Source organism: Rhinolophus sinicus, linkage group LG04 (assembly GCF_036562045.2).
Source record: "Rhinolophus sinicus isolate RSC01 linkage group LG04, ASM3656204v1, whole genome shotgun sequence".
NCBI classification, from domain to species: Eukaryota; Metazoa; Chordata; class Mammalia; order Chiroptera; family Rhinolophidae; genus Rhinolophus; species Rhinolophus sinicus.
In genome coordinates, this window is record NC_133754.1 from 104,142,503 (window position 1) to 104,156,879 (window position 14,377).

The following is a 14,377-nucleotide window of genomic DNA, read 5'->3' on the forward strand; positions in this document are numbered from 1 at the left end:
GCTTCGCATTCTGACCTGATCATACAGCTTCTCATCCACCAGCAGGTAAGTCTTGGCCCAGCGTTTCAGGAACCAGACAATGTCTTTCCCCATCTGAGGGCTCAGCAGGTGAGTGAGGTCTGCTCTTATTGCCCGAGACTCAACTTCTGAAACTCTCAGAATGGCAGATAACAGCCTGCAGGTATAAAAGAGAAGTCATTTATTCTCTGATCTATTTGTTGGCTGTCTAACCATACTGTCTTCATAAAAGTTCCTTTTTGTATCTCAACTCCCTGGATTCAGGCCAGGATACAGTTGACATTTTCATCACTAAGGTTGTGGAAAAATGCCCCACTATTGCTGACCCTTTGGGAAGTAGGAAATGAAACAAAGCAAGGGAGAGGAGTCATGGCCAGACTTACATCTGTTGAAGCTGTAGCTACATTACCATCTTAGGAGATTTTTCAGGTTTAAGATGGAGAAGTACAGAAAATCAAAAGTTCAGAGCAAACATTAAAGCCCTCAGCCCACCACACTACCTCCCTCTGCCATGGCTGGCACTGTCTGTCTCATAGATTGGCTTTAAGGTGCAGGCTCTGGTAATTGACTGCCACACAATGTTCTATATACGGAGTCTTGTCTCTAAATCTGATATTCCCATTTATTTCCTAATAAACTTGATTCTTAAGGGTTAATTTAAAAATAAAAATCTTGCACACAATGTCCTTCCCTAAGTCGCGTAACTCATGGCTATGTGGTGTTCATAACAGCACGATGCACAGATAAGTCAGTCTCTGTTCTGGGGTGGGAGTAGGGGAGCGCACAGCAGAAGTGGGGCACATTTAACTTGACTTCAGCTAAAAGGCCCAGCAGCAAGGACTGATTGGAAAGAACCATTATCACATGATTACTGTGAGTATCAGCACCAAGACAGGGTCTGTTATCCCCTGAGGTCTGCTGCCCTCAAGGTGATTGACATGGTCTCCTTGTGATGGAATCTCTCGGGCAGGCTTCAGCGTTTTATCCACCTGGCCATGTCACACGGCCAGAGCCTGCTGACCATGCTGCCCTTCTGAGATGGCCCCTGGCACTCCCGAGTCCCCACTCTGTTTCTCCCTCTCTCCTAGTCTGACATCTTCCTCCTCCTCCTCTGACTTCTTCACACAGGTGGTTTGTAAGGTTCTGCTCACAAACCCCTTTTTGCACTATACATACTCCCTATACCACTAGTGCTCACTTTAAAAATTATTTTAGGGTGTATGTGAACAAAAATACCCTAACAGCCTCACAATACATTTAAGTTGATGTATCAGGTTTTTTCCCGTGAGAATAGTTTTAAATGACACAATTTGCAACCTAACAGAATTTGAAATAAATAGTTACAGTCACCATTTAAATTTATGCACTGGGATATAATTAGCATAGTGTTGTGATACCCACCATCATCCATATGAAAAGTAAACAAGTTGGAAATTTTACATTGTTTCCTTAAATTTTTAATTCAATTTCATTCCCCCATAGAATATTATCCTAACATAATAAATTTTTATACACATTTTATTGATCACACCACATACTTCTCTGAAATAAATGTCCAGATACTGAAATATGATTTTTAAAAATTTCCAATGATCATAAGACTTTTTTAAATGTCTTCTGGATTCAGCTATCATTATAATACATATTAGTGTACAACTGACCAAAATATAAGAAATTTAAATAATTAAACATAAGTATACAATTTTATGCATCTCTGAATGAGATTAATGTAGCAACGTTTTATTTTTTCCAAATTAGCTCATGTATCTGTGGAAGAATATTACTTACTGCTAAAAGGAGGCAGCTGAATATAATTTGACTCCTGTTTTCATATTTTGGTAACTATATGCACCGAGAAAACTTGCTCACATAACTAAGTGGAAAGCATTTTTAAAACAGCAGGGTCCCTCAATTATTTGAACTTCCAAGTTATATGTCAAAAGTCACAGAGCTCTACCATCACAAATAAACTGTAATAACCTGGTAGCTGACAACGGGATTAGGTCACTCTGCAGTGTTATTTACTGCAAAGGGCTGAAAACCCCCTGACTTCCAAAGTGCCTGGCTCTCCTTCCTCAGTCCCTTCCCACTCCCTACTGGGAACTGTCCTCTTATTAGGCACACTGCAGGTTTTACACACCCGCCAACCCACCACAGGGAGATTCCGCGTAAGGGAGAGCTGTGGCCTTCTGTGTAAAGTGGAAGCACCTCAGGCAGGTAAACCTGCGGCTCCCTCCCTGGGAGCCGGTGTTCACTCCTCCCTGTCCTTGTCACCACACTCGCAAGCAGCAGTGTCCTCGAGCTGCCCCCACACAGCCACCTGCCCTTCCACCTTCACTCTGCCACTAAGGAGGACGCTCCCTCACTTACCTGTCTGTCATCCTCTAATCCATCCTCGACACTGTAACCCTCCCAGAGCAATCTGACCAGTTCCCTCCCGTCTCAGAGCCTTTCACCCTTCTCGCCCTTCGGTTAGCAGCTCCACAGCGCCCCTCCTACTCCATGCCCATCAGACGCTCCCCCCAGGCCTTCCCCCACCCTCCTGTCAGTGTCCAGGCACCCTCTGCCTCCTGCCATCTCTTCCAGGAGCCCTGCCACAGCCGAGATACCCCCGACGCTTCTCCAGCACCCTCACCACGCTTCTGATCCGGGCACCTCAGGCGGCTGAAGAACGAGCCGACGACGCACACTACTGTGCTAGTGGTTGCTGTCCCAAGATGAACACCTGGTCCTATTCTGTTTCTTCAGCTGCTATGTGAACGTATTCTGTATCCCAGACAGCAGTCAGGGTCCCACATCCCATCTTGGCTTTATGGGAAACTCTGGATCACCTTGCATTTCATAGCCCCCACTCAGCCCAGTGCACCAGCTTCCCCTAACTCTCACAGGCTCGCCATCACTCCGGCTGGGCCAGCATCTTCTCTGGGTGACTGCATCGAGCCCCTGCTCCCCCCTCTGCCCAATACTTCTCTCTCAATGCAGCAGAGTAAGCTTCCCAGCTCACACCCCACATATTCAGAGCAGAGACTACGAAGGTCTGAGCGAGCCGGCACATATCCCGCCATCCCCCCCGCCTACCCAGCCTGCCTCACGCTGCTGCACCCACAGCAGCCTCGGCACAGCTATTCCCTGGCCTCCAGGGCTGTCGCCCACCTCCAGCCTTTGCTCACCAGACCTGATCACCCTGTAAAGTCACACTCCTGACACCCCGCTCACCTTCTTCCCACACATAGTCCCCTAACATGCTACATAATGAACTTATTTAGCATCTCTCTCCTACAACGAGCTGCAAAGGGGAGCGATTTGGGTCTGTTGTGTGACTGGTATATCACAAGTCCTGGGACAGAGCCCACTCCATAGGACGTGCTCAATCGCTATCTGTTAAACCACCACTTCTGCAATGTGAACTACTTTTAGCTCGAACAAGGAACTTTTCTCCCACATCCCATTCAGCTTCACATTAATTCTTTGGACTAAAACAAACAAAACAAAAACAAGGGTCAATGTTCTTGGTGGGTGTTCACCTCCGCCTTCCATAGTCTCTGTTCCCACATACCACAATATTTTGCTCCCGCAGTCATACCTGGGACTGGCAAAAATTGAAAACGCACTGAAAATACAAGGAAAGCACTGCTGATGACACTGCCCAGCAAGAACTATGACACAGAGAGTATCATGTGACAAAACCCAGAACAACCATTCACCACGAATCAAAGCAAAGCAGAGCGATGGTTTCCAGACACTCAATCTAATGGCGACCGTCTCCCAGGGAAGGGAGGAGACTATTCCAACAGCACTGGTATTTTATGTCAAACAAGAGAATGCAGCAATAAAGAAATAAATCCCCCAACATTGCCTTGCTATTAACTTAACAGTTCCGTTTTTTTGAAAATCATATTTTCTACTGCACAGGTTTAAATGACACTCATGTATTTTCGCATTAAAATAAAGAGAGTGACAGGGACAGCACCCACCCTGCTTGAGTTACTAATTTTGCAATTGACAATAACCAGTGGTATTTCATTACTGACATCTCTGCCTGCAACCTAAAGTTAGAGCACTGAAATTTAAAGTACTGTTTTCAAATTTACTTTTAGGAGGATGTTCAGTCGGGGTTAACCTCTCCTTAACGTCCCCATTAAGAATTAATTAAGAAAGTAGCCATTGCCATTAGGAAGATCAAGGGCATTCTCGCATTTGAGGCACACAGTCTCATAACTTTACTGACAGGCTCTCGGTTTCACATATTCACCAGGGTAAATATTTCCACTGTGTAAGACAGGATCACAGTTTTCCTTAAGTAAGACACTGACACACAGCTTCAGCTTTGTGAACCACAGGCTTGTCCGCATGCGTCCGGCTGCTGAGACCCACCCATGTTCTGTTTCTGGCACTCAGGGTGCCCGGCCCACCTTAGCACGGCCTGCTGATGGACGGACGAGGGAGAGGGTCAGAGCACAGTCCTTTGGGTGGGTGTCCCCTCAGAGGCTCACTGTGTTCAGAATCCCGGACGTCTGTCCCCCTCAGGACTGGGCATGGCTGTCAGGCTCACCAAAGGGGTGCTGCTTACATACACTGGGTCCTGGCCGTCCTTGTTTATGTGAAGGCTTCTCCAAGTTTTCTCTTCTTTCACGAATGAGACTGACAACGTGCCTATCACTCAAGTCATCTACCCATCAACTCAGAATTTATAAAACAGTATAAATTACAAGAGCACAGCTATAGAGGTCATATTACCTAATCACAGAATCTGTTCTGTTGTACCCTGGGATGGAAGAAGCTTTTTCTCCTGGAGATCCCAAAATTTGAAGTGTTGTATTAATGTCAACTTCAGATGAGTGCTTAATGGAATATTCCATTATTTCTGGAGGTATTAGCGGAGTCTCTCCCTGAGTATCATCAGCTAAGAGGTAGCCTTCAGTTTAAAAAAAATTAAAAACGAACACTTAACAAATCTACAGTTATCAAATTGCACTATAAATGTTTTCAGTCTTACTTGATTTATATACATCATATAAGTTGATGTAAAAGTAAATTACAAATTTAATATATTAATTCCAAGTTTGATGAGAAGACGTTCTATTTCTTAGATAATTAACTCTCAAAAAACAGGAAAGGACAAAGGACAAATGTTTTAGTCAACAACTTTATAATTCATACTGACATGTAGGCTTTTTCATATACTACCTTTTAATAACTTTCAGTAACATAGTCTGTAAAGTTAGTAGGAATTCTATTATTATCTATATGAAAAGTCAGTATTTGGGAATGCTTTTTCAAAACTTAGTACTTCTTTCCTGATTATTTACAGTACAGAAACACCGGCAGTACGGCTACAGAAGAAGACTCTAAAAACCAGACTGCCGACATGCGCCTCTGAGCCCACCTTACTATGGGACACCACGGGCTGGTGACTTACAACTAAGTCTCAGCCTCTCCATTTATAAGATGGGACAGTAACAATGACAACAATAATACCTAATAACAGTACTAGCTCCGTGCACTATCAGGAGCTCCACATAAAACACTTGGTATGCAACAGGCACTGATTACATGTTAGCCACTATTTTTAAAAGAACACATCTGTAGCTGTAACATACAACAGCTGACTCCATATTTCCTCCAATACTAGGTATGGACTATTGTTTTTAATACATGAATCTTCTTTTAAGGCCTAAACTGCTCAGCTGGCAATCACATTTTAAAAAGAAATAACCAACCAACCTGTAACTAAAATAAGCCAGTGAATGTCTTCGTACAGATCATCAAGCATTTTGTTATCAATGGAGCCGGAGCCAGGGGAAGCCAGTAGGTGCTGCTGATAGCGCTGCAATTGGCCATGGAGCCTTGTCACCCTTTCTTCTAATAAACTAGAGGAGGACAAAAGCAACAGCGTCAGAAAGTTCAGTAAGCAACACTAGAACGATCTATAACTTCCATGTGTTAGACCACGTAAGTTAAGATGTTAGCGAACACACAAATACGAGTCTTTATTATAGTTCACAACTCTTCTCAAAGCACTACAAGAATCGTCATTTATCATTTGACACAGAATTAAAACAGTGCTTTATAAATAATCAAAGCTTACAACAGGCATTTGAAAACTGGCTATTCCATGTGCTCGCTTCGGCAGCACATATACTGAAAACTGGTTATTCCAAGTATTTATTACACGGGTCAAATCATGTGTCATACCATGTTTTCCATAATCTGTCTGCCATCTATGTTGTAGTGCCTGGGCTCCAATGTACAAGCCAAGAAATGCAACCATGAGTGTGTCTGTCCGTCTGCTCCAGCGTGCTGGGTGAGGGGGGTGGGGGGGTATTTAAAGTCTTTAGCACTTAAGTGCTCTCCCGGGACAGTGGACAGTGTTTGCTCCATGGGTCTCTGTGGCGGTGTGTACCTTGTCAGAAGAGGCATGCAGTGCTCAGCAGCGATTCTTCCCAGCATCCCTACACTGGCTAGTTGATCTGAAAACTGGTCTCGATCATCCTCTTGAAGCTCACTAATTTCTTCTTCCTCACGAGAGGCCACACCATTTGCAGTCTGTTATGGATGAGAGAGACAGAGTGAGGAGCTACACTCTTTTGTCCCACAGCCACACCTTTCCATTGTGAACTAACCCGGGCACTCCACATGAGAAAGGAGCTGGACAGAGCCAACCTTCAGGGCAGCTATCTAGGCCCCCTGTCTAACTATGCCGATAGCCCTGGAGGCACCAGAAAAGGGGAAAACAGAAGAGAAAGAAGTGAAGGGTATAACCCCACAGCACACGATAGACGAGTTAAACACACACACACACACACACACACACACACACACACACACACACACAGAGGACAACTGAACTTCTGTCACCGAAAAGAGCTGACATTGTTAAGATCCATGACCCTTGGACACAAGAAGTCACTCATATCACTTGACGACTAGGGAGACACAGGTAGTAATTGAAAACAGAAGAGAAAGGAGGCAACTACCAGTCACATCCCACAAATAGGGTGCATATAGACAAGGGGACGACTTCTGCTGTCCGTCCAATGCTCTCAGCAAATCCTCTCAGGAAGCTCATCCTAAATTTCCAGCATTATACAATGTACAACAGGGTGAAATAGACAAGACAGAGCCTATGATGAGACAGACGTCCTTACAATCCGGCTTAAAACTTACCAAATTCCTTGTGCCGTCTGGAGCAGCCAGGTGGCACTGAATGTAGGAGTTGAAGACTTGAACTGCATGCTGGGTAAAAAAGCCTTTATGGAAATGTTTGTCATCTTGGACCAAAGTGAGCCAGGACTCCAGCAACTTGTCATATGCCTCCATGTACACCATGTCATCTTTATCAAGCTAAGAGAAAGGAAGATTCATAAAGCGATGGACATAGAAAAAAGATGGGCGTGACAACAAGAGTCACACAGCTACACAGACATTTTATAAGTTTTTCCTTTAACAAATGTCCCCAGTTATTCAATAATCGAGCTGAGTTTGTTGTAAAATTAACTGATCAATTCAACCATTGTAATAAAAATGGGTAGGCTTTTTATTAAACTTTCTAAAACCTTTCTAACTTCATCTAAGTAATGCTTAGGCAAACAGGAATTAATGTTCATTTTTTAAGAAGACTAGCTGGTTCAGTGCTTTGTGGAACATGTATTTTTCAAATAAAAACAATATTCACATTTTTTTCTGTAGTCAAAAACAGAACTGTTAGAATGGAAAATAAAATGTGTACTTACTGTATACTTTTAATGACTTTGGAAACATGAGAGAATGGTGAAAATAGACTAGCCTGACCAGCACTATTTAAGAATGCACTCCTTATCATTTGATCACGTTTTGAAGAAGCTGGAACAGGGCCTACGCAGGAGTCTGAGGATGCCAGGAGGACACCAGGAGCCAGCCAACAACACAGACGCAAGGAAACTACCAGTTGCGCAGGTCTGGACAGTACGGGTCTCACCACGTGCAGGCTGTGTCCAAACCTCACTTCCCAGCATTCTGCTTACTGAAGGGAAGGGCCCCGCACAGGGGTCAAAAGACATGCTAAGGGCTCAAAGTGTTCCTCATGTCACTTAACTTTCTCACCCTCTAATAAGAATCTACATCCTAATTCTGCCATTAATTGGTAACCTGGACACATCATTTCATCTGTGTATCAATTTCTTCATCCACAAATTCACTACACTATTCAATGGAACTCAGAATGCTTAGTGTCAAGCACTACGCTTAGTGTAAAAACACAATAATGTACCACTCATACTTTCGAGCTCAGTCCAGTGGGGAAGAATGGGAGGCCAACAAAAAATTACAGAAAACACACTAAAGGCTATAGACATACATTTCAGGATCAGTTTTTAACTAGCGCATCTCTCATAAATACTTTGTTACAAACAAAGTAGCAGAGTCTCTGAATTATGTCTTCACTCTTACAATGGTGGTGGCACAACCCACGGTTTCTGACACTCGGTCACTAGGCAGTGACCCAGGCACAAGGAAGGTGTGCAGGTCTACTCTGCAACTTGCAGACAGACAGCTCTCACCTACAAATGCAGAACTCTGGGGCTGTCCTCAGAGTGCCATGTCAAACTGGTATTCTAGCAATTTATCAAGAACAAAAAAGAAAGGCACAGGAAAAGCTATGGCAAGTGTTCCAGATTCAACCGGGCCACAGCTCATGACACCTAAGTAACTGCGTGAACTGCTTCCAGTTGACTCATTTTCTTAGGCCTTCCTTCAGCTTTTATAAACCCACAAAACACACATGCAAATAGTCACTTTCTGGGTCAAACCTTACAAGACCTTTTTAATATTTTTAAGTCCTTTTGTGAAAAACTTACTAAGAATGAAGGAAAACTTAAAGGAACTTCATTAGGTAATTTTAATAAGAATTTAAAGACAGCAAACCCAACTTCTATTCCGTATTGTCCTGGCCTTGAAAGCATATACAGTAAGTCTTCACATAATGTCATTAGTAGATTCTGGAATTTTAAGCGAAACCAGGTTTAAATAAACCAGTGTTACAAACAAGGCGAATTGATAGAAACAAGTTACATTCTTACTATCTCACCAACAATTGCAAGGAAACCACGCTGACGCTGATGGAAACCATGTCACTGGAGGGCCTGCTGTGCACTGAAAACGGATGATCTTTATTTAAAGGTAAGTGCCTGGGACACAGGCATCTTGTAAACAGTCAGTTCTTGTCACATGTGGTATTTATGTTCCCAATTCACGACTGCGGGGTTAAGTTCCTTGTCTGGTCCCTGTGTTTGTTCACAGACACCTTGTTCAATGTACATTTGTGACTGGTCGCCGAGGAACCTACGGCCACCAGCACTCACGCCATTTGCTCCCCAGGGGACATCACTGCCATGGCAGAAGCACCACCAGACAGCAGGCACGCAGCCCAACACTCGGGGGCATTTCAAACAGCGACATCACCCAGTCAGTCACTGTACAAGAACAACTCTAGCATTCTGTGACAAAAGTTTGGAATATCCCATTTCACAAAAATGCAGAAAAGGTCGTCCTGGAGATGGGAAAAGGACCCCTGTGTACAGTATGAAGGCAGTGTGTCTGCTTATTGGACCTCAGCTGGAAATGAGCATGCAGGGAGAGGCAGATTGTTGTCACTCTTTGCAGGCAACTGTCGGGAATGACTCAATGTGCCGCGCGTGCTGATAATGGGGTTACAAATAGATTTCAGTGAGGGGCGGACTTGCAAATAAGGAATCTGCGAAGGAGGAGGACTGGCTGTACTTGCACAACTGGTGTCTAGCAGGTTCCGACTCACTAACGCCGGCTCTTCCTGCTCATGTATCAGCAAATGCACTACACTTTGAAAACTTCGACGGCTCGTGATTTTATTGAAGGACAGCCATGTTCTTGGCTCCATAAATGCAGTAATATGCTCACTTACTTTATAAATAACAATGAAAACGAGCACATCAACCAAGTTTTTCATTTCTACATCATTTATTTCCTTCCAACCACCTATATACACACTGCTTTCAGTATTCATGCAATTACAAACCACATGAAGTAGACTTTGTTGCACGAACGTCAAAGAAGATGAACACTGTCAACATCCTTTAGCAGAATGTGATGATGGTCCAAACCTGTCACAAAATATTGGCTGAGGTTTCTCTGGGCAATGAGAATGCCATATTTTCTCTTTGTCTTTGGCAATACAATGTTTGCTCGTGTATTGTTTGAGAAAATTTATCTAGGATAGCGTCAGTTACAACTCAGTCTCCAATTTCACTTATATTATCAATTTCACCATCAGTATTAAAGCGTAGAGTGCTGCTGTCTCTTTACAGTCACCTTCAAATTTGCTTGAAAGGTCAAAAGACATGCTAAGGGCTCACTGTGAAATGTCTTATTCTGGCAATTTCCTTCTCTTATTACTATGGGCAGAAAATGAAAAATTCTGAATTCCAAACAGTATCTAATGAAACTTAAAAAAAAAAAAAGAAAAAGACTTAAAAGATGGTATCTCCAGACTTCTTGTATAGCTTCTTGAAAGATCATGCCATACTGGAAAGTGCATGAAAGCTGAAAAATAGTGAATAGTAGCTATTTACTTTATTTGTACAGATGCGTTTCACTATTATGTCATCCTTGTAGGTGATTCCATCATTCCTCCATTTTCTTATTACTGTAGCCTTTCTAAAAATTATTATTACAGGTGGGATTTGATGAGAAATATCTCATGAGGTCATGAAATAGCAAAATGTTTCAAGATACAGAAGAAATCAGATCTCTAAGGCCCATAACGTATTTTAGACTTACAGAAGAGTCTAAAATAAAGAGACTTACAAACAGACAAATGAAATCTGGTCAAGCAGCGTCTGTCCTCATGGGATTCAGGATTCCCTATCATTCTGTCTCCTACATGAAGCTTTGCAACAGATTTTTTTTTTTTTCTATTTCATTCTATTTTGGTTTTATTTTTACTTACTAAGGAAAGACTCCTGAGGAGCAGGTGTGCTCCCTCTTTTTGCACCAGATCTTCTTCAGGAACTGCATCGCCCACCCCACCCCAAGACCTTCAAATGTGAATTTACAAAGTCTTTTATATAGATAAGCTTATAGCTTGCATGCCAAGATTGTTCTTTTTCTCTAGTTTTAACTTTCTACTCTTATTTAATTCTGATTCTTTTCCAAGTTTTAAACAATTATTTCATTTTAAATGTTTTTATAAGCCACCAGAAATCTTGTATGAAACAAAGAGGATTATGAACAAATAAAATAATTCCTAAACAGTTTCAACTGCTACACTCATTACCTTTCCTTTTTCTCTCTGGGACATTGCCACACTTCTAAAACTTGCCTGGTTCACAAAAGAGTAGCTATGAAGAGTGGCCTTACATGTAATAAAACACCATTCGAAGGGCTAATTGAAAATGAAACTAACTTATGAATGTCTACTTATAGGAATCATATGGTGATTTATCTATAAGAACGTTTGCTGCAGCATTATTTGAAAAGTGCAGATAATTTATTGAACCATTCCCCTAATCTTTTACATTAAAAACTGATTTCTAGCAACAACTGATGACTTCAGAAAATACAACATAAATAAAAAGTAATGGTTTTGCTTTTATTTAAGTCTAATTGGTATGCCTTAAAATCTGGGAAAAAATACATCGAAACATTAATAGGAACAGGTTTCAGAAGGTAAAACTACAAGTGATTTGGTTTACTTCTAATTTTTTGCTTTTTCAAAACAAAACAAAACAAAAAAAACAGTAAGTATAAAATGTCCATAGTTGGGGGAAAAAGGTATTATATAGCTCTAATGTGTGAATAAAGAGATGACAAGAAAGTGACAAGTAATGGGATTTTTGGAGAATTTTAACTTTTTGTGCTGTTTGAATTAATTTTACATTGTATGAATGAAATATTTCACAATCAGCATTCAACACTGTACAATAAGAAAAAGAAAAATTGTCAACACTGAAAAGAAACAAAATTGCCATTATTCGCAGATGATATAATTATCCACAGAAGATTAAAAAGATTCTAAAGTCAAATTATTACAATCAATAATTTTGAAAGGTTAATATATATCAGATCAACATACAACACCAACTGCATTTTTCTATGCCAGCAGCAAACTGAAAAATGATGTTTAAAAAAGATACTATTTACAATAACAACAAAAATGTACAGTACTAAAGTTATTCCTTTATTGAAAGACAATGAATTAGACCTAAATTAATATAGAGAAATAGCCCATTTATGGATATAGTTGGTATAGTAGTGAGTCCATTCTTCACTAAAGTTTCCCTATGATCCCAACCACAATCCAAATTGACAAACAGAACACTCATGTGGAAGAATAAAAAGCAAATACATCTAAGACCCTTCTGAAGAATTGGGGGGTGGGGGGGATATTTGTCTTATTACATATCTAGATATCCTTTTAGAACAAAGTAAAATAGAGGTGCAGAAATAGACTTATTGACCAGTGGAAGTGATCAAGAGTGCAGGAAAGATCCACTTATATGTGAAAACTAGATATATGACAGCAAGAGTCCTGCAAATCATTGAGAAATGAAGGGCTATTCAATAAATGTTGCTGGCAGCGAAAGAAAGCAGCAACGAAGTGAAACAACAACCTATGGAATGGGACAAAATATGTGCAAACCATACATCAGACAAGGGGTTAATATCCAAAGTATATAAAGAACTCATACAACTCAGTAGCAAATAAAGTAATCCAATTAAAATGTGGGCAAAGGGGCAAAGGACCTGAATAGACATTTGTCCAAGAGGAAACAGATGGCCAACAAGTACATGAAAATATGCTCAACATCACTAATCATCAGAGAAATGCAAATCAAAACCACAATGAGATATCATCTCACATCTATCAGAATGGCTGTTATCAATAAATCAACAAACAAGGGTTGGTGAGGACATGGAGAAAAGGGACCCCTCGTGCACTGTTGGTGGGAATGTAAAACAGCGTGGAGGTTCCTCAAAAAATTAAAAACAGAGCCACCTATGATCCAGAAATTCCATTTGTGGGTATTATCTGAAGAAAACAAAAACAACTTGAAAAGATACCTGCATCCCCATGTTCACTGCAGCATTATTTACAACAGCCAAGATATGGAAATCACCTAAGTGTCCATCGATGGGTGAATGGATAAAGCAGATGTGGTATGTACACACACACACACACACACACAATGGGATACTATTCAGCTATAAAAAACGAGGAAATTCTACCATTTGCGATATCACGGACAGACCTTGAAGGCGTTGTTACATGAAATAAATCAGAGAAAGACAAATACTGTATGATCTCACTTACATGTGAAATCTAAAACAACAACAACAAAACATCAAATTCATAGAAAGAGATCAGACTTTTGAATTCGTGGTCACCAGAGGCAAAGGGGTGTGAGAGAACAGGCAAAAGGTGGTCAGAGGTACAAACTTCCAGTTAAGATAATAAGGACTGGGGCTGTACACACATCATACAACATGACTACAGCTAACACTGCTGTATGGTATGTAGGAAAGTTGTTCAGAGTAGATCCTAAGAGTTCCCATCACAAGGAGAATTTTTTTTTCCCTTTGATTGTATCTGTATGAGATAATGGATGTTAATTAAACCTACCGTGGTTATCATTTCACAATACTCGTGTATGTAAGTCAAACCATCATGCTTTATGCCTTAAACTTACACAATGATGTATGTCAATTATTTCTCAAAATAACTGAGAAAAAAAGGAATTATAGATGTAAATGAATGCATGAATGAATATTGCTGGAAAAATCGGTTAGCCACATAGAAAACAATGAAATTAGATCTTGGTACCACATTCAAAATTAAATTCTAAGGTGGCAAAGTCATGAAGGCAAACTTTGAAAGCATTTAGAAGTAAACACAGGAGGCTAGGTACCTGAAATAAGGAGCTAATAGTGTAAATCATAAAAGCAATGACAGTAAGTCCAACTAAGATGAAGAACACATCCATGCCAAGATACTGTAAAGTCTAAATGCAGTATGGTACCCGGGAATGGGTCCTGGGTTGGAAAAGGACATGGAGGAAAGCTGGTGAAGCCCAAATAAGGCCTGCAGTTGACTTCATTATAATGTAAAGCTGTTCATTTGTTAGGTTTGACAAATATACCATGGTTATACCACATGGTAGTACCATGTTTCCCCGAAAATAAGACCTAGCCGGACGATCAGCACTAATGCATTTTTGGAGCAAAAAATAATGTAAGACCGGGTCTTATTTTACTATCCCGGTCTTATTTTACTACAGTATAGGGTCTCATCTAACATAATATAGTCTGGGTCTTATATTAATTTTTGCTCCAAAAGACGCATTAGAGC

At 41.0% G+C, this 14,377-nt stretch overlaps 1 protein-coding gene across 5 annotated transcripts in view; it reads right to left on the bottom strand.

The window, feature by feature from the left end:
- The window catches only part of XPO4 (exportin 4), an 84,135-nt gene that overhangs the window by 11,907 nt on the left and 57,851 nt on the right, over positions 1–14,377 (bottom strand). For all 5 annotated transcript variants that reach the window (XM_074330130.1, XM_019715688.2, XM_074330132.1 and 2 more), the window contains 5 exons: positions 7,186–7,362; positions 6,422–6,564; positions 5,743–5,888; positions 4,756–4,933; positions 16–175 (listed from right to left, as the gene is read on the bottom strand). In XM_074330130.1, coding sequence (XP_074186231.1) covers positions 16–175; positions 4,756–4,933; positions 5,743–5,888; positions 6,422–6,564; positions 7,186–7,362 — 804 coding nt within the window. The remainder of the gene's footprint in view (positions 1–15; positions 176–4,755; positions 4,934–5,742; positions 5,889–6,421; positions 6,565–7,185; positions 7,363–14,377) is intronic.